Source organism: Cimex lectularius, unplaced genomic scaffold, assembly GCF_000648675.2.
Source record: "Cimex lectularius strain Harlan isolate CLEC.00 unplaced genomic scaffold, Clec_2.1 scaffold95, whole genome shotgun sequence".
In the NCBI taxonomy this organism is placed as follows: Eukaryota; Metazoa; Arthropoda; class Insecta; order Hemiptera; family Cimicidae; genus Cimex; species Cimex lectularius.
The window spans coordinates 538,936-559,750 of NW_019392779.1; the positions used below are offsets into that span (position 1 = coordinate 538,936).

At 35.0% G+C, this 20,815-nt stretch overlaps 4 protein-coding genes across 5 annotated transcripts; 2 read left to right on the forward strand and 2 right to left on the reverse strand.

Moving 5' to 3' along the window:
- Positions 1-1,513: 1,513 nt before the first annotated feature.
- Positions 1,514-4,103, reverse strand: LOC106667872 (uncharacterized protein C6orf136). Its single transcript, XM_014396103.2, has 7 exons — positions 3,488-4,103; positions 2,528-2,812; positions 2,383-2,471; positions 2,162-2,318; positions 2,031-2,095; positions 1,849-1,918; positions 1,514-1,782 (listed from the first exon to the last, which is right to left on the reverse strand). Exons 1-7 carry the CDS (start codon positions 3,605-3,607, stop codon positions 1,600-1,602), a joined length of 969 nt encoding a protein of 322 aa, XP_014251589.1. The 5' UTR covers positions 3,608-4,103; the 3' UTR covers positions 1,514-1,599.
- A 1,873-nt stretch (positions 4,104-5,976) lies between these two features.
- On the forward strand, positions 5,977-7,220 carry LOC106667858 (leucine-rich repeat extensin-like protein 3). Its single transcript, XM_014396084.1, has 2 exons — positions 5,977-6,223; positions 6,283-7,220. The coding sequence occupies exon 2, from the start codon at positions 6,322-6,324 to the stop codon at positions 7,180-7,182; it is 861 nt and encodes a 286-aa protein (XP_014251570.1). The 5' UTR covers positions 5,977-6,223; positions 6,283-6,321; the 3' UTR covers positions 7,183-7,220.
- Positions 7,221-8,401: 1,181 nt separating this feature from the next.
- LOC106667831 (keratin-associated protein 10-7-like) lies at positions 8,402-11,403 on the forward strand. Its single transcript, XM_024227730.1, has 3 exons — positions 8,402-8,637; positions 9,358-9,415; positions 9,511-11,403. Exon 3 carries the CDS (start codon positions 9,605-9,607, stop codon positions 11,135-11,137), a length of 1,533 nt encoding a protein of 510 aa, XP_024083498.1. The 5' UTR covers positions 8,402-8,637; positions 9,358-9,415; positions 9,511-9,604; the 3' UTR covers positions 11,138-11,403.
- A 3,292-nt stretch (positions 11,404-14,695) lies between these two features.
- Positions 14,696-20,147, reverse strand: LOC106667878 (dual specificity protein phosphatase MPK-4-like). Of its 2 annotated transcripts, XM_014396111.1 has the most exons (8): positions 19,708-20,147; positions 16,211-16,342; positions 16,054-16,150; positions 15,891-15,977; positions 15,649-15,797; positions 15,261-15,575; positions 14,924-15,015; positions 14,696-14,861 (listed from the first exon to the last, which is right to left on the reverse strand). In XM_014396111.1, the coding sequence occupies exons 1-8, from the start codon at positions 19,817-19,819 to the stop codon at positions 14,853-14,855; spliced, it is 993 nt and encodes a 330-aa protein (XP_014251597.1). In that variant the 5' UTR covers positions 19,820-20,147; the 3' UTR covers positions 14,696-14,852. The 2 variants fall into 2 exon arrangements, with proteins under 2 accessions (XP_014251597.1, XP_014251596.1); XM_014396110.2 differs by lacking the exon at positions 14,696-14,861 and having other exon boundaries at positions 14,862-15,015.
- Positions 20,148-20,815: the final 668 nt, after the last annotated feature.

Genomic DNA, 20,815 nt, shown 5'->3' on the forward strand with positions numbered 1-20,815 from the left:
TTTGAGTTATTCAAATCGTTTCGGCATTGTGCCATCTTCAGTGAGGAACTAAGGAAGTGGCCGTGTGCCGGTGACATCAGTTCACCGACTCGCAGACCACCTGTTCTGGGTACAAGGGCACACAGGGCAGAGGGGCAATGAAGAGGGCGAAAAATAGGCCAAGGAAAGTTCAATGATACCTATTGGCCCAGAACCCTTTCGTAGCTTACCAAACTGCCAAAAACAATCCATTAGACAATGCCATGACAAGCCCTCTGCACAATGGGAATGAGGCATTTGAAAAAATTTATCAAAGGACCATTTTAGAAACCAACAACTACTAAATCTAGGCCATGCTAGGACTAGAATAATAGCTGGACTGCTAACTGGACACTGCAGATTCCTGTGGCATACATATAGACTCAGAGTGGCAGAAACAAGCCCGTGCAGATATTGCCAAGAAGGAAGAAACAGCAGAACACGTCCTCTGTTGGTGCAAAGGCCTATGAAGGCTGAGATACCTAAATCCTGGGAGAGCCTAGAGGAAAAGCAAGGGCATAAAGGATACACATGGGAGCCCGTGAAAAAGCTTTGGAGTCTGGTACAAAGCCTAAAGCTTAACAAAGTTCTAGATAAGAACATGGAGATGCACCTGTCACGGTGCACAGGTTATAAAGAGGCCGGCTCCTAGATAAAATAATAATCCATAAATTGAGCCATGATAGCTCAAGTGATTAAAAGCGTTAAAGCAGCAGTATATTGAGCTGAAGGTTGTGGGTTCGAATCCAGTTTGTGATACTAGCTTTACATCTCAACCAAGACCTTAGATAAAAAGTATAATGAATGAAAATAATTATTATAAAACATAGTAAAATGTACAAAACAATAATATATTCTTTAAAATATCAATTTAACTTTAATATTCATCAAGAGCACTGCTGATAGGTGGCCTGACTCGTAGGTTAGATCTGTTAGGCAGAAATCAAATTTCCACAATCTCAAACAGTACAAAAATCATCTTTCTTCTTAAATATTATTTGATTCTTCACACAATGAAATTTTAAAGCACTAAATTTTAAAAACATCTTTGCTGCCTTACGATTGATTAATATTAAGGTTGAAATGTTGTGAAAACTTAATTTCTAGGAATTACTTGGAAATTTCAGCTCATCTATGTATAATTACATCCTTTACGCCCTTTCACACTAAGCTTGTAAAAATTTGCCAAAAAAATTAATCTATTGATAATTAAGTCCTTGTGAAATTCAGGATAAGAAAAACTATTAAAATCTTTAAAAAATTTTTTTGTCTATATATGTAATAAGGTAATCTTTTTACAATAAATAAAGAGCAAGTAGAGTAAGAAGTTATTTATTTAACAACAAATATACATTAACGGATTTTTTTAAATCATGAAAGTGACATTTTTGACTCATGTCTACGATAATACTACATTTGTGCTGCTGTAAAAAAATTACATATATCAGCCAATTGTTGTTGAATATTGTTAATTTGAAATCAAAGTTCATGTTTGTCACATCAATTCTAAAAAAAAAGAAAGATGTACGTAAACAGCTAGAAATAAGTTAATTTTGATCCTATGTCTTCGTGCTAGACTTCTTAACTAGAATTGCATGTCATATTCCCAGTGGGGCTAGAAGCATTCTTCTGCTTGAAAAACTTGAAAAATAGTGCATTGAGACTGGAAAGCCCTTGCCTTGATATCGTCAGGCCGAAGAGAAGGGCTAGTTTCGCCCCGAGGGTCGCCGGTTTGACTATTTCCTCATTACTCGAAGGCATTACCTTAAATTAAAAAATAAGTAAATAAATCAGAATAAAAAATGAACTGATATGGTGGAATGAACTTACTTTATCTACGACATGCTTGTGGATAACTCCATCAGAACCGACGTAAAAAGTGGAAAATCCATCGAACCAACTATTGTACAAAATAAATGGAAATTAAAATAGAAATAAATAAAACTAAGAAAAAAATTAACCACATACAAATAAAAGGGAAAATGTTCATAAATATCAAGTAGAATACTTACGATTCTGGACTTTCCAATGAACTTTTTAACGCCCATAATTTAATTTTCCAAAATGTTAGTATGACCTAAAATTATCCACGAAAATAAATCCATAAATTATTTTACATTAATAATAAAAATCATTAACTTACTCGTAAGCTAGATACGCCTCTAATCCTCCATCTAACTTTGACTGAGTTGTCTTCAGGATGCCTTGTAATTTTTAAAACTTCAAGTTTAATGTAAGCAAATTTGAAATGGCCTATTAATTTGAGTAGAGCTATTTGTTTTATGTAATAGTGCAGGCCTCTGAAATGTTTATTTTTAATGTCAAACAAATTAAAATAGCAGGTTTGTACCAAATAAAACTTACACTGTCCTCACGCCTCGTATGTTGTTTTCAAAAATCAAGTCTTTGTGATATATTGAGTAATCGTGTTGTGTCGTGAACAATTCTGGTAACTAGAAAACAAATGGTGTCACAATTGAAATAAACCCAGTGGCATTTTAAAATTTACCATCTTTGACAAGGTGAGATAAATCTTCTCGAGCTGTTCTGCTGTCGGGCCATCAATATTTTTCGTCTCAGGGTCGGGTACTGACGCCACTTTGACTTCAGAAAGCTCCGCATTCTCCATGTGCACTCTGGATTCAGTACAGCCTGCTAGACGGGGTTCGGGAAAGCTGTACGATTTATATAAGTCCAGTCGGTCCAGATTTCCAAACGGCAAGAAATCCTCCTTCCACCTTTCCTTGCGAAGCATTGGTATCTCGCCATCCTTTCTGCACACTTTGCACTTAACCTAAAACAAAATGTATGAAATGTAACAAGTCCTTTACCTTAGCAGAACTCACTAATTTTCACAAGAACATCTCTATGCAGAAAAATAACATTTTATGAGTTGATAATGACAACTCTGGACCCTAACTAGATGGTACACTGGACTTCATAAGTCGCTGAAAATAGAATCCTGATTTACATTTTAAGATATAGGAAAAAGAGGGAAAATTTAAAAGGTTGTTTGAGTTGAAGTTGGTGCCCGAGTGGATTGAAGCCAATACAGCTCAAGTGGTTAGAACAGCGGGGTATTGAGTCGAAGGTATTGGGTTCGAATCCTGCATGTAACACTAGCGAAGGACCATAGATAAAAAGTATAATTGGAATGCAACTGCATGAAGGCAACAAGTCTTGTCTACTTCCAAAACCTGTCAGATCTTTCATTTTAATCCAAAACTATTTAACCAGACTTCTAACACCCTCTTTAATCTTAAAATTTCTTAATAATGTATCTAGTATATAACTATTGAGATTGTTAATGGCTGGAAAAGTAAAAAATTGGTTAGTAGTCAACTTGCACCTTGGGATGTTCTAGATCGTTCTTTTAGGCTAAATATAGTCATGGTATATAATACATAATTCACCTCAACAATAAACATGATCTAGTATCTAATTTAAATTTTTAAAAAAACCTGCTTACATTGCCTATACTGCCATGGAAAGTCTGCAATTTGTTGTCCTGAGCCTGGACTAAGTATGAAGGGATGGTCTGCACCGCCGGCACCAGTTTGTTGGATAATGACCTCAGGCACAATGCCATTTCTTCTTTTGTGGAGGAAATAAATTACGGAGGAAAGAGAAACCGACCGGTTAGACAATAAATGGTATTTTTTCGGGTCTACTGAAGAAACCTCGGCCTTTCACGGCTTTTTCGGCTTCAACACATGATCCAAACTGCACTACCCTGCTGATTTGACCTTATCCCTCTTGGTCCGCCTATACTCCGACGATGTACAAGATGATCACGAATTTTTTTTTTATTATTAACAAAAAAATCTCTTATTCTGCTTTTTCCTTAAATGGAAATTTTCCTTTATAAAGGCAGGGTGGTTAAAAGTACAAATTAAGTATATTTAACTTCTCGTGTTGCGAACGGGAAAGCGCCAATTTTTGAAAAACCTAGGAAAAAATCTTCACATAGGCTTAAATAACACAAATCAAACTTAATTTCATACAGCAACAAACTCGAAAATATTAAATTCGCATTTGAATAACGACAACAAATATCTACTTGCCAATCACGTGGTCGTCACGTGGAGACTGATTATCATCATGCTCGATGAACGTCATCTGGTTGACACTAGAAGGACTAAATTCTTCAGGTGATGACTTTGTTGCAAAAACAATTATTCCCTAAAACAAATTATCCATTTCTACAAGTCCCCTGGGCTGGACTTAATTCAATCCATGAATAATTTTATTATTCAATTGAATTCTCAATACCACACGAATCATATTTTTCACAAACCATTCAGACAGTACATTTGTTTCATCAAGCTTGGATTCTCTCCTTTAATCATCGTATCAAAGTATTAGCCAATAGAGCAGACAAATTATTATTCTTCACCTGATGCTACTCAAAGGATTTTAATCCCTCCTGTATCTCTTGTACATTTCCTGCGTCCATTTCCACTCTGTTATCTGTTCCCCACACAAATACCTACATTAAATTATTAAAGCAAATTCCTTAGGTGGATAGGCTGCAGTAAATTGGTTATATCCTATTATATTGTTCCAATTGACATCCTGTAGCAGCACTAAGTTTAATTTCACTTGAATCTCCATGTACCTCACTCGAAGCTCCGTTCTTGTATAAACTTTTTAACAAGATATACTACCCTGAGTTACATGAGCTAATAAATTTCCTCATACCCACTAAATGAACCCAATCCTGCTCACTCTTCTTCACTTTTCCAACTACCTGTACCATTATCCTACCAATGGACTGCTCTGGAAACAAAACAACCCTCGACCGGTTCAGAAATCCTTTAAAACCTGTCCTCTAAATCACTCACTACCTTCACTTCCTTTCCTTATATTTCAGTCATAATATATTATGTATTCCACGTATTCTTAGTTATATTTAAGTATTTTATTATATTATTACATTGATTGATTTTTTATTATGATTGTTACTATTGTCAAAACAATTTGATTGTTAATTTCATATATAATTATATTTTAGTTTTACATTATTATATCGTTTCTTCAATTGTTATTTCTTTTAAATTGTATAAAGGTACTTTTCTATTCTTTATACATTTTCAATTTTGTTATCTCATTGTAAATTTTAATTTACTTAGTAAACTGTTATATTTTTTACATTTTGTACCTGTGGAAAAAAGGGTGTCTCTACCCCCCCCCCTTTAAATAAAATAAATAATTAACATTAATGCATTGACGTTTTTAAAAGTGAGTTCTTACTCACAGTTTGTTGTTTTCAACAATCTGGATTTCAAGCATTAAACACTCATCATCAGGTTGAAGGAGTATCTATCGTTTCTATTAATGTATATCGCTCTCTCGTAAGACCTAAGCTACTATCGCCATTTACCTCATTCTCCTATCAATAGACGGTACAAACTTGACGGGCAAAAGAGGCAAAACAGCTTCTTTAAGAACATGCATTAGAATTATTCAACACTGTCATACAGTTTAGCGTCAAAATATAATGTGAATAGTAGCTGTCAATCAACTTTACATAAAAAATAATTACTATATTATACTCAATACACTACTATAGTACAACCAAACATAATACTACTATTTTATGTAATCAATGGTACTTCTTGGTCTTTTCAGGCCATTTATACTTCAAAAAATCCCAATCCTTTATTGAGGGCTATAGTGGACCACCTCCTTAGGTCTGATTGAATTGCATATAATAATATGATTCGGTCTGTTACTGTAAAAAATAATTTATTTTCCATAAGAAAGAAGAAATGGTTTGCACTACTATCTGAATTATTTAGGTCAGACTTAGAAGCAATAATTCCTACTTGTTAATTTCGTTGCGTAATAATTATAAAATTAATACAACTTGTATTTTGTACATAAAGCGTTATTTAGAAAAAAAATGTTTTTTTTTTTTTTTTTTTAATAAAATAACATTTGTTTTATTATAAATAAAATATGGACAAGTTGTTTCAATAATATGATTGAAAATTAAAAAACATAAAATTGCAATGTGAAAGTGGTGGCTGGAAAATTGTCGAGGCTGACTGCACTCAGGTGAAAGTGGAAGCCCAAAGCAAGGGAGGGACGGCATCTTGCTGATTTTGCAAAAATTGTCCCTATGGATTATAAATTACAAGTGAAAATCTATGCTGTTAAAATTGAGGAGATAAAAAGGCAATAACAATCTGACCAGATTCTGGTAAATTTTTGTAATAAATAGAATTTATTGTTTTTTCATGTTTTTTTTTGTTGTTGCAGAGGTTGCGGAACTGATCGAGGACGAAGTATTGGATCAGGATGAATAAGTTTACTAGAGTTTTTGGAAAATCGACATGGAAAAGTTTATCAACCTTCAATCCATTGTCCTGGTGTAATAAGTTAAACAGCAGTTTTCAAAAATATATCAGTGGGGTTTCAATGAACATCAACGAAAGAAATAATTGTAAGGGGATCAGCGCCTGTCAGTTTGCAAACATTAAACAAACTAGGAGATGCAACAGTACATTTGGCTGTGAAGAAAATCCAGAAAGGGGTGTTGTGAATCTTTTAGGAAAACGAGGGAACTGCTGTCCAGAGAAATGCAACCAGTTGCCACCCCCACGTTGCATGAGACTAAAGGCACCCCCTTGCCCTCCTGTAAAGCCTTGCCCACCTCCGCCACCACCAAAATGCTGCCCTCCACCACCACCATTAATGGAGTGTTGCCCACCCCCTGTTAAATGCCCGCTTCCGCCACCCCCACCCCCAATATGCTGTCCACCTCCTCCTCCTAAGCCATACCTGCCACCACCTCAACCAAAATGTTGCCCAATGCCTGTTCCAGCATGTCCCTCTCCACCTCCAATGAAAAATTGCCCACTACCTTGTCCACCACCTCCTCCACCTCAGAAATGCTGTCCACCTAAACTCCCACCTGTACCTCCTCCATGCCCTAAATGCCCTCCACCACAACCTACATTATGTTACCCTCCTCCTCCCAACCTTAAGTGCCTCCCTGTGCCTTGCCCTCCTCCACCAGCACCACCACCAAAATGTTGCCCTCCACCTCCTAAATGCTGTGTTCCACCACCGCCTCCAAAGTGCTGCCCGCCTCCACCACCATGCTGCAAACCTCCAAAAGACCCACCATGCCAACCACCTCCATGTTGCTCTTCTTAACCAACAAACTTAAATAAAAAAAATGTAAAACTATTTTATTTAATGTATATTTCTTTTAAGTTACAACTGAAAAAATTCCCTGGTTTGGAATGAACTCACAATTGCACAGTGTTTTATGTAGTCCAGGCTCAAACCTTGATCTTATCTGCCCTGCAAACCAAAGCTAGGTTGGTTCAGCCTCCAATGCATGCAGTTTTCTACCTAAACTTGTATTAACACTTTTTTCTCTTAAAATTCAACCTTTTCTATATACAAATGAATACAATAAAAACAAGAAAAGAAAGAAAAACACTCAGTTCCTTCATCAAGGTTTTGAGGAATCTTCTTCATCAGGATCCAATACAATTGTAATGTAGAATGGACGTGTGATAGATCTCGTCTACCCAACTGAGTTAAATTTATAAACCTTAAAAGCTGAAACAATAAAACCAATTGAGGGTTGATGCCCAATGAGGTACTCAATATTTTGCATCAGACCTCTAAATTTTATATTACTAAATTAATACACAATTTCTAATATAAATACACTCAATCTTAAAATCTTTAAAAAAAGTATAAAACCCCCTTTTCTACAAAAAATAAACACTACTGCAGACAATCACATTTCCAAACCAGCTGTAGTTTCTACTCACTGGTCATATTGAGTCAAAGAATGATACATATTGAGCAAAACTTTTTCTACAATTTGGACACATGCGGGCTCGTTTTGAAATTTCTCCAATTTATTCTTGCATCAACCAGAATTGTTTTATTTACAATCTATAGATGTGCGTGTTATTAATACATTGAGGGAATAATAAGTGTATCTTAAGGAAAATTTTTATTTCTATAAGAAGATTTATTCAGGTTGCACAACACCTAATAAAAGTGGGTTTATTGATTGTGTACTACATTAAGAAAAATACATGTTTTGAATATTCTTAAATGACTAAAATCCGTCCATTACAAATGTTCAATAAAAGTTATAAATGCTTTAAGCAAATATATATATATATATATATATATATAAACTTTTATTACATGACATGCTTTATTAGATAAATAAAGATTTGGCACAAGGTTACAAAATATTTTATGACCTTAGCTGAGTATTTTAACACTATTAAAACAAAATAGTAATTTTTAAACAAACAATTTTTAAAAAACTTGATTTTTAAAACTACTAACTCCTACCAAGCTACAATTTCATAAAGTTATTAAAATGAAACAAAATATCACAATGTGAAAATTGAAGGTGCCATCCAGATTGTTTAAAAAATAATAAACATTTGTTTTTATTAATAGTAAAATGTAAAAATAAAAAATACTTTAATAATATGATGTTCAAACAGTGACACTAATTTCACACAAACACAACATGATAATATAAAATTTGTTGCATGGAGCATTTGTAAGAAAGTGATGAAGAAGACGTGGTAGGCATATTCTCTGGGGAAAGGGCTATCTGGAAACATGGTAATGTGTAACTTTTTTTTCTAAATACCAAATTGTAATATGCTTTATGAAAATTTCATTGGCGTTTCAAAAGTTGATTAATTTGTAATGAAGTTGTTCAATGTGTCATAAAATTAATAATAGTGTTAATAAAACGTTCAACGATCTTTTTTTGAATTTATAAGCATCATTTAAGCAGTATCAGATGTTCAGAATGAGACATTTTTTAAAATTTTTATTTCAGTTATTATGCTTTCGATTTATATTAAGGCTTAACTTTAAGGATTAAAAAAAAAAAACTTTAAGTACGTAATAGTGAGTTTTGTTAAATTAGAAATTAGTACAATGAAAATAGACAGTATTTGGGTCTTTACGCATGAATTTGTCTTTCATGTTCATCATTTATTAATGACTGCGGTAATAAATTATGCAAGTGTTATAGAAATAAATTAGTATTCATTATTATTAAGCAAATAGAAAACAAAAACTCATTGAATTGTTAGCAGTCAAATTTAGGCTGAATATATATGCACACAGATACAGTTACCAAATAAAACAAATGGTGCACTTGTGGATTATTTTAAATAGTATATTCCAGTGTATTAATAACAATTACAGTTGGAAAGCTAATTTTGAGTTCGCATGTCATATGGTGGAGTTTGGGAAACAGGTTACCGTTATTTAACAATTGGATTTTTAATTTTGAGTTTCCACTGTATATTTTGAGTTTTGTCATTTTAGGAGTGGCAACTGGGGATGAAGGAAGTTGATATTAAGAAAATCATCCAATATGAGCCCGGTAGTTTTTTTAAATAAAAAATCAATTTCATTCACTGTGTTATTTCCTAATAGCTCAGATTACTACTATAATAAAAGTCAATAATTTTTTTACAGAACAGTATATGGAGTCTTTGTTTGGTCTCAAAAGAACTTCCTTTAAATTCAACATTTGCTATCATATGATAAAAGAGGAATAACAACAGCAAATATGGATAGCCGATTGTTTTTTGGCCTTTTAGGGAAGCGTAAGCTAAGTAAACTTGCACATTTGGGGGAATCGGCATGCAGGAATTTATTTTCATCCCGCCAAACATTTTTGGAAAGGAAGATATTAAGCTGCATAAAAAAGCAAAATTCCATCAATCTGAGTACAAATAGCAGTAGTTACAGAAAATTTTTAAAGGGTGGTAGTATTCTACAAATAAATGCTACAGAAGAATTGGGAAGAAAGTACAGCGGCACGTATGACTTGATAAGAAATCTTATGAAAACAGAAGATGCAAGTGGAAAGTGTAGTGTTGTGCACCCTTTGGCAAAACAAATAGAATGCTGCCAAGAATCAAGTTGCTCTTTGAAGTGTTGTGTTATGCGACCATGCTGCCCATCAATATCAAGAGCAAAGTCTACCTGCTGTTTTACCATAAAGCCTAAATGTTGTTCACCCCCACCATGTTGCCCACCAAAATGCCCTCCACCTTGTTGCCCACCACCAGAGAATTGCTGCCCACCACCAGAGAATTGCTGCCCACCACCATGTCCTCCAAAATGCTGCCCACCACCGTGCCCACCAAAATGTTGCACACCACCACCATGTTGCCCTCCAAAATGCTGCCCACCACCGTGCCCACCAAAATGTTGCACACCACCACCATGTTGCCCACCACCTTGCCCTCCAAAATGTTGCCCACCACCACCATGCCCTCCAAAGTGCTGCCCACCACCACCATGTTGCCCACCTCCATGCCCTCCCAAATGCTGTCCACCACCGTGCCCTCCAAAATGTTGCCCACCACCATCATGTTGCCCACCTTCATGCCCTCCTCCCCCATGTCCTCCAAAATGTTGCCCCCCTCCTCCATGTTGCCCTCCAAAATGCCCTTCATCATGTTGCACACCTCCACCATGCCCTCCAAAATGTTGCCCACCACCACCACCACCACCTTGCCCTCCCCCTCCATGTTGCCCACCAAAATGCCCTCCCCCTCCATGTTGCCCACCAAAATGCCCTCCCCCTCCATGTTGCCCACCAAAATGCCCTCCCCCTCCATGTTGCCCACCAAAATGCCCTCCCCCTCCATGTTGCCCACCAAAATGCCCTCCCCCTCCATGTTGCCCACCAAAATGCCCTCCCCCTCCATGTTGCCCACCAAAATGCCCTCCCCCTCCATGTTGCCCACCAAAATGCCCTCCTCCTCCATGTTGCCCACCAAAATGCCCTCCCCCTCCATGTTGCCCACCAAAATGCCCTCCTCCTCCATGTTGCCCACCACCACCATGTTGCCCGCCAAAATGCCCTCCACCAAAATGTTGCCATGTACCAAAAACCACAGAATGTTGTCCACTTCCGAAAGGTCGTCCACCATGTAAACCACCTCCAAGATTTTGTTCACAATGCTACTCTCTTACAACAAGATGCCCTTCATGCTGTCAAGTTTCAAGATGCCATTCAACAAGTACCATACTAAGTAGCACACTGGCATCCTCTTCTAGTAAAATCGAGCCCAAACTTGACATAGTTTGATTAAACAACGGAAATTAAACATTCTCTCTAGAAATTCTATAAAAAATGGTGATAATAAAAATACTACTACATAATTTTCACACGAGATCGGAGTTACAACTAAAATGGAATAATATGAAGAAATATGTAAAAAAAGATATTATAATGAGGAAGTAAAATTTAAATAAAAAAGATACAAAATTTTCAAGAAAAGAAGACTTTTAAAAAACACCCTTATCACAGTGTGTTTGAAAACTGACACCAAATAAACACATAAGTGGAAATTATTTTATTTTGAATATCATTAGCTTGTTTTAGTATAAATTAAGTAATCAATATTTATTCATAGAAAAAGTTCACACTTCTCCATGTAACCATAAATAGTATTATCAATATGATGATGAAAGTATATTTACTTAAAATAATAGTTGTACTAGGCTTAATGGTAACTGTTTCCAATGCAACTGTATATTGCAAAAAGTCACACATTGAAACAACTTACAGGATGGCATCTAAGATCAACACAACTATCAGAAATCCTGAATTAAATATTTTACTTGTTAGTTAGTTAAAAATTAATTAAACCTTATATTATTTTTTCAGAAATCTTTTGGGGACATAACTATTCTTTCGAAACAACTTCTTAAAGGTTCCCGACATGTGGTAAATAACAGTAGAGGGCTGGGCCATTCAATTGTGGAAAGAGGATTAATTCATAATCATTGGTCAGTGAGAAGTCTTTTGAAAAAATGGAACAAGCTGACTCATTCAATTAAACCAGTACATAAGATGATGGGTGTACGTAACATCTTTAATAGATCAGCGGCTAAAAAGTCATTGCAAGAACCAAAAAGATGTAACTCATCTTTGACAACAAGCGATGCAAGAATTATGAGAAGTGGAGTATTTAATGGTTCGATAATACGTGGAAATAATGGAAAAAGGTACAATGGTACATTCGACTTTCTGAGGGCTTTGTTTGGAGACAAAAAATGTTGCACAGAACCACCAAAATGCTGTGAACCTCCAAAATGTTGTACACCACCACCACCACCACCACCTTGTTGCAAGCCTCCGCCTTGCTGCAAGCCCCCACCGCCTTGTTGCAAACCACCACCTTGCTGTAAACCCCCACCACCTTGCTGCAAACCACCTCCACCATGCTGTAAGCCTCCACCCCCTTGCTGCAAGCCTCCACCTTGTTGCCCACCCCCTCCATGTTGCCCACCTCCGCCTTGTTGCCCACCGCCATGCCCTCCGAAATGCCCTCCACCTTGTTGTCCTCCACCGCCGCCTTGCTGCCCTCCTCCACCATGCTGCAAAACTTAAGCAATTCTCGAACAAGCTAAAGAAACATCACGCAAACAACTTGACAATGAATGGCTGATGAGATATGATTATTAGATGAACGAACTTTCTAAAGTAAGTGAAGAATGAAGAATTGCAACAATGAAGGGAAACGATGACGTGCAACAATTGGAAGACTCTCATGGATGCTCTTTGTTAGGAACAAACTACAAGCATTTCATTAAAACCCAAAAAGAATAATATGGGTAGGAACACATCCTGCCCACACACAAATAATAAACACTTTTGAGAAAATCAATTGTCTTGTTTTTAGTTAGTAATTTATAAAATCTCCTTGTTATATTAATAATATTTATAAACATAAACAATAAATTTAAATAAGTTATAATGTAAAACAATCATTTTAATTTTTCCGATGCCTTTAGGGCTTAAAAAATATATATAGATGACAAGCTATATAAGAAACTTGTTCTTGTGAAATTCCAACATAGCAGTAACATATATATTTTAATTATATAGGTTCAGGATGTGCTTTTTGACCCTATGAAAAATAAAAAGTGGGAAATTAAGAAACAAAGTGCAAAACAGTTGTGCTGCATTGTAAACAGTTGCTATTAAAAATTAGGACACATTATAAAAATGCTGTACTGTCAGACATAGGCATGATTTATCTCTGTTGCCTGTGGGGTGATGAACCTAAAGTTTAGTTAATGATCATTTTGGTTGGTGGCTTGCTGGGTTGGTTGACAGTCGACCTGTCTGACAGACTGACTGGGTGAGTACAGATTGACCAAAATGATCGTTAATGAACAAATTTCTGGCTCAACACCCCACAGCCAACACAGAGATCTCAATTTAAGACACCAGGATCAGGTGTTCAATTTATTTATTGCAAAATAAATTTAAGACAGAACAAAGCAAATATTATGAGAACACAAATCTGAAATGGTTGAGAAAATTTAAAAATTTCAATTGCCTAGATAAATTTAACATTGATGATGGGTAAATATAAAATTTATATATACAGAAAATAATAGAAAATGGCACGATAAAGAAAATGTTTTTCTGAAACCTACATCACACCAGACCGCATCTCACGATTTCTGAATAATTATCAATTAACGGTCACTAATCACCTTGCATAAAATTTAATGTCGCTGACAGTCCTTTGAAATTCAACAATAAATATGAACATATTTCCCAAAATTTTAAATTCCTATCAATCGAAAGAGTAAATTGTTTATAAAGCTTCACTGTCTCCTTTTAATTTTAATAAACATCATTATTGGACCCGAATAATTAACTCCTCATTGTTCATAATCAATAAATTAGTGTCAGTGTTATACAATTAATATTCTCTATACATATATTTTACTATTTTATAATATTTAAAGAAAATGTTCATTCAGAAAAGTATAAATTACAAATTTACAAAAATAATAAAGCTTCAAAATCTATTCACTAATTTTTAACAAGACATACATTGATCACAAATCATCTCACTTTTTTTTCGCCGACTAAATATGGGATTTTTAGGCCTGTTTTGCTTTTAATTCTAGATTTTCTAAAATATAAAGCCTTAATAAAATTATAAAATATTATGTCTTATGTGGTCCAAATAGAATGAGTATAAGCTTTCTTTTAGTTAATAACTTTAAATGTAACTTTTAATACTACCTATAACTTTTTTTAAATCAATGAACTAACACCAGGGTTGCTCTATTATTTACTTATTTTAATTTTTGTAATTACCTTTTTTTCGTTAAAACTTAATTGCACAGTTTATTTTTGGCCGTTTAAATTAAAATTGACATTTTTGAAAATGTCTGTTTATAACAGACAAAACCAATATAAATTGGTCATTTGTAATTAAACTATAAACTCTGTTATCTATTTACTAGATAATACTTTCAATTCATTTTCAGGGAAACGAAACATAATTTTTGTTGTCAAGTCTATTTGCTAAATATTTAACTATATTCTTAATTTAGTCGTTACTGATAATTTTGACCTACCTATCCTCTCTGGGTTAGTCAATCAGATATGTTTTGCAGTAGACACACTTTAGATGGCATAATGCTGAAATGTCTGACAGGGAGGATAGGAAGGCTAAAATGATTAGTAATGATCAAATCACGCTTCAGATTATAGACTTCAACAGATTTCAAAATAAATTCACTTAAGTTAATTTTTGGCAAAAGCCACCATTCAAAATAACTTTTTTAACATAAAGGACATAAACATAAAGGAAGGGTTGAATAAATAGAAATATTTAAACGAATTTACTTATTTAATTTTATTAGCTTCTGAATAAAAATTCATCATTGGAATGTCTTAAAAGCATCTGTATGACCAATTTATATTGATCCGGTTATAATAGACATGACCATTGAGAAATATATAGTGATATAAAATTTTATCAATCTTTTTAAATTGCCTAAAATACCAAAGAAAAGTTTAGTTTTGATTTTTATAAATTTTAATAAATCACAGTGTTACTTGAACATTTTTGACGAAGTTGCTCCATTCGACCTTAGACGGTACGAGGTAAAACGCCGGTGACACCTTAGAACCGCAAGGACATTGACAACCTGGAAATAAATTGTTTAATTAAATCATAAAAATAAAATTAATAATAATAGATAAATTAAGTCAGAGCTTTATAGCACTCAGAAGAGATATAGCTAACCTAAGATAGAAGGTTTGGATGTTAGGGCGTGAAATGACCTTAGCCGTTAAAACGCCCTTAAAAATTAATAATAATAATAATAATAATAATAATAGATAAATTAATAATAAATAATAATATAAAAAAAAATTCATTATAAGTTAGTACCCATGGTCCAGCTGAAAGAACCGAGCTTTGAATTGCACTTGGGGCAATTGAGCTTCCCCTGCTCGCTGTGCATCGCACTTTTCATCCATGCAATTGGCTCAATGAAGTATATTAGTGTGCAGAATTCCTGACTATCAGAAGGCTCGAGCTTTTTCCACGACATCCGTCTGCCACGCACGTGCGGTAGGAGGTTGCTCACACAGGCGACCACCCGCCTACATTTGATGCACCGGTACACCAAAGGATCTGGCTTGACTGTTATTAACGCCGGATCATCCTTCACAACATCCATGTGTTCAATTGGTAAAATCTTAACTGAAAAATTGTCGTAAAAATTCAATTTTTAAACGTTCAAATTGTAAATTAAGTATTATTAATTATAAAACACCTTGCATCACTTTAGCAGCTGCTACGTTCAACTTAAATAACCTGTAGTGCAAAAAAGTTTTATCGATTGTAAAGCCCATCTTTTCATAAAGTCTCAACTGACTCTCAAAACCTGCGTTTGGGCTCACAAACTTTCTTTTTGACTTTGCCCTACAAAAATAATTAAAAACAATTTTATAAAATATTCTGGGATAAATATATTGGCGCTAATTATTATTATTATTTCTTTGATTTAACACTTACCTCTCAAATGCTTCATCATAAGAAATCTTAAACTTCTTCATTAAATATGCAATAACAATTGTTGAACTTCTCGAAACCCCGAAATAACTATAAAATAAATAAACACTCTAATATAAGGAATTAATAGATCATATTACACATATGATAATACATTTTACTTTACCAATGAACAAGTACTACCCCATTTTCCCTTGCTTCTTCTATAAATTCAAACGCACTTTCAAAATGGCTCAATAAATCTTCTTTGTTCATATCAGTAACTAATAAAAATAAACCTTTAGTATGGATAAATAAAAAAAAACACGAATATAGTAAATTACCTTGGATGAACATAGTTTTTATACCAGGCAGCAAAGAAATATTTCTTGGCAGCGGGCAAGAATCAACGGTTAGGATATAATTGCAGTGGATTTTGGCCAGTTCTTCAAGATCTGTTGCAGCTGTGAGGTTACCTGAAAACGTTATAATAGATTATTAAAGTTCAGTGCATTTTTTTCTGATGGATGACCTGTTAGGAAACTCATCATATTGTAAATAAAATATGATGTTTTATTTGATTTTTATTTTTTTTAATGGGGTTTACAACAGTAAAGGTCATATCAACCTCCAGGGTGTTTTAGAAAAATCCCATTTGTAGGTATGTTGGGTTTGAATGCAGGGCCACTGGATTCAAACTTGGAACCTTTAATGATAAACACATTGTAAGGACAGTGATGAGCATATCAATGCTTTCACTGTGGCCACTGATGCTCCTATTACATATTACTATTTTTCAGCTGGCTAGCCTAGCTACCAGGCCTATTGCCAGCACCTTGTTTGTTTTTTTTAATGAAAAGAATTGACTCTCCTGTAGTAGGCCAGGTGATCTTTCTGATGGAACTTCTGGGACTTGATTTCTACTCGCATTTACCCCTCCACAAAAGGCTCTACAACTGATGTATGCCTAGGCATTCAAACCTATAGTTTGGCGGGTTTCAGGGTACTTGATATTCTGTTGAAGGCCTGCCCTCATTCATGCTAATAAATACAGTAATATTAATTATAACTTTTCATACCATATGCACAGCTGAAAATTGAGCAATCACTGGGTTATTAATATTACGCCTGTACCTCTCCCCTTTCACTCTAAAAACACCCAACCTATACCTAGTTTAGTGGGTCTGTGGGGTACTCGATATTCTGCCAAAATCCATCCACCATACTCAACACTCACGCTTATAAATACATTCATTCAGGACACAAAACACTCACAGAAAAATCCTAACATAGTCTGGTGGGTCTAGGGGGTACTCTATAGACCACCACCACCACGACCCACCCACACATACTCAACACTCACACTAATAAATGCATTCATTTCTGGCAGGAAAACCATGTGTGGAAAATCATCAAATGGCATATGTATTCAGGAATTCGATCAACTTTTGCTGCCGACACTGATGTGTTTTAATGCCTCTTTCCAATTTTAGTATATGTACCGCCGAAGCGAGTTGACACAGCGCTCATCACTGTAAGGTAGAGGTCCCGGGTTCGAATCCAGCGGCCCTGCATTCGAACCCGACATACTTACAAATGGGCTTTTTTTCAAAAACACCGGCACCCTGAGGGTTTATATGACCTCTGCTGTTGCGAACCCTCGTAAAAAAAAAACAAAAAAACAAAAAACAATGCCTCTTTGAGAATCGAAGAAAGGTCACACATTGTTTCTGTGTGGCGCCAATTGCTCGCAATCAATCAGAATATGTTTACTTGTGCACTGCTCAGTGGCTTTTTGTTTGTTGCTCATACATCAGTCTGGTGTGGCCTATTTGCAGTCATCAACACTATTCTGTTTTTATCCATCCTCTCAATTGCTTACGGTTTGATCGACAGTTTCACTTCTTTTAATTATATGTTGGTTGAATGCCGTGGGATAGCAGAAATTTAAATGAATTGATAATGTCACTTCTAGTTCTTTTAGTAAGTTTGGCCGTATTATATGATCTTGGTGGGGAGTCCTTGCTCACTGACAAAACTACAGGTTTATCACCTTGGGCGCCTAACCATCTCATGAAATGTCATTTATTATAAATAAAATGGCCAAACAGAATTGGCAAAAAGAATACGTCGAATCCAAACGAATTAAAGGGAAATACTATGCAATAATACAACCTGCCATTCCCTACAAGCCATGGTTCCACAGACTTACTAGACCAAGGAAATTTTTCACTACCATTATCAGACTTAGACTTAACCACAACCATCTTCCGCACCATCTAGCAAAAATATCCCTCATAGAAAACGCAAATTGCGACTGTGATGGAGAAACATATGCCGACCCAGAACATGTCATATTAACATGCCCCAGCAGAAACAAAGGTAGAGAGGAATTATATGAGAATTTAAGAAAGCACGGAGTAGCGTTCCCAACAAATATAGCAACTATATTGAGTGACACTAAAAACATTCCAGTATTTGTCAGTTTAATGACCTTTTAAAAAAGGATGACATCAAAATATAAAAGACAACAACATGTAGTGAAAGAAACATAGTAAATTCTATAGACTGCGGCGATGCCGAAGGAAAACGCATGGCCAATGCATTGATGCAAAGCCCAGGAAAAAAAATTCATTTATTTGCACCATCCCATGCACCGTACCACAATGTGAAGTTTTTATTTAGGGTAGTTTCTTCATCTTCCCTACAGCTTACAAGCTGAAATATTAGTTTCTATACTGTTCGTACCTTGTGTTAGCCCATAAACATACTGCTGAAGGTGACAAAATGCTATGTCTGACACACGCGATATGATCAAAGATGGACAAACTTTAACCACTAATATACCAAATAATTTAAACCTTTATTTAAAATTCAATCAACCTAGCAAGCATTGTGTCTATTGATTTCATAATATAACTTGTTCAGGCAAGTTTTTCTGCTCTTTTGTCACTAATGAACCAACAAATTTGTTATTCTTGGTCAAGGATTTGATGTGCCTGCTTCCATTAGTTAGTATTTATCTAATGATCATTTTTGATCCTTGATATGTCAGACATGTTTTTCACCATCCATGATTTATTTTATACACTGTCATAGCAGATTTGACAGATACTTGACGTTTTGTAATAATTCAAGTAATTCTATACCTTGGGGTTGTGGCAGTATATACTACATTGGTTATGGACCGGTTTGATAAATGTGACCAAATTTTTCCAAAATTTGATGGTAATTGGAGTGTTTCATCCTTTAGGAAACTCTGACATTGGTTACATAACGACAATTGCTAAAAATCATATTTCCAGCAAGTTAAAAAGCTAGTATTCAAGATGTTAACAATACCTTCTCATAAAAAATCCGTTTCTATTGTCTTCCTACAAAAATTGGTGTAATTTGTTTAAAAGAGGATTTGATTATGCTTACTACAAACTCCAGATTTACTAATCACCTTTAAAACACTTTAACAAGATTAGCCAGCATATCTACTTTTTATAATAATGGCCTTTGATCTCATTGGGTCTCATTTCTTCTTGAACATTTTGCATTGAAGAAGACCGAAACAGCGGCACATCACCCTCAGGCAACACCCCATGCGTTCAACATTGTCATTTATTCGTTTTAAAGCCATACCAAATATTTCTCAACCTTGGTGTTACTGCAGTATTATCACTGGTACCTTTGTTTCATTTTTTAAGTAATAGCTAGAAAATCATACTTTAAACTTAAGTGACAGTTGGAGGTGACAGCTGAACTAGGGACAAGGGTGCAAATGGCTTCTGCAGATCATTGTACCTAGTTAAACAATATAACTGTTTCTATATAGCTAGAGCTATATACGTACCGATCCAGAGCCCTGGCTCTATTTCGTCTAGGTTGGTCGGCCCAGCGTCGAAGTCCTCCCTTTCCAGTCTCCCTTGGTCGACCTTCTTCCAGCTTTTCCTGTTCCAATCCATTCTGGTGTCTACTGCAGCCCGGACGGAGTGCTATGCCGAACCAGTGGATGTGCTTTCGCCGATTTCCAACTTTCAGCAAACCGTCCGAGATTCATATTGATTTCTTTTGGCTCAACAAGTAACCTCGCGGAGCGTCAAAACAATCCTTGACCCAATTCTGCTTAAAGGGACCTATAGACCTTCCAAACTGGGCGTCGTCATCGTTCAAAGTATAGGTGAATTACACCATTTGGTGATCTCAAATGTGAACAACTAATTATGGCTTGCTAAAAGCTAAGTACGCTGAAAGTTTATCTATCATTAATAAACCTACAATACTACAGTCTACTTTAAAAACCACAGTTGGTCACAACCTGATGATCATCCAAGATCAGTATCCTTTTATTTTACATTTATTATCATTTTAATTTTTCATTTTAAACTAGTATTTGTTATAAAAAAACAGAAGAATACCAAACTTAATTGAAATATAATAGTGATATCTTCCTTGCAGCATGCTTTACTGTTGCACCTGTCAGTAACCAAGAACTTTCTATGTCTTGCTCTTTCTTTACCACTTTATTTATCATTGGACACATATTTATTGCTTATTACAAGCTGAAAAGCTGAACTATTGCTTACCATTTATAACTTATAATACATTTTCCTTAAGAGACCTTAGGTGTCAACCTCAAGACCATGCATGGTCATTTTTTTAAACTTTAATTAATCTTTTCATGGTTGGCATCATTCATCTGTTTTCAGTTCTCTAGAATGGATCAAATTTCCATGTTTGGATACTAAAAATGTTTTTAAACCTATTCTTCAGAACATAAGTTAAACTATCGATTAAATTTAGCGGCCTGATTGTCCAAATTACTTTTTGCAATTAATTAATCTTTTTATGTAAGGTTTTGGTTGAAATGAAAAGATTAATTTATTAAAAGAAATATATAATAATATTTTCCAATGCACATATTTACCAATATATGCAATCTTTTAGCTTATGAGAGGTAA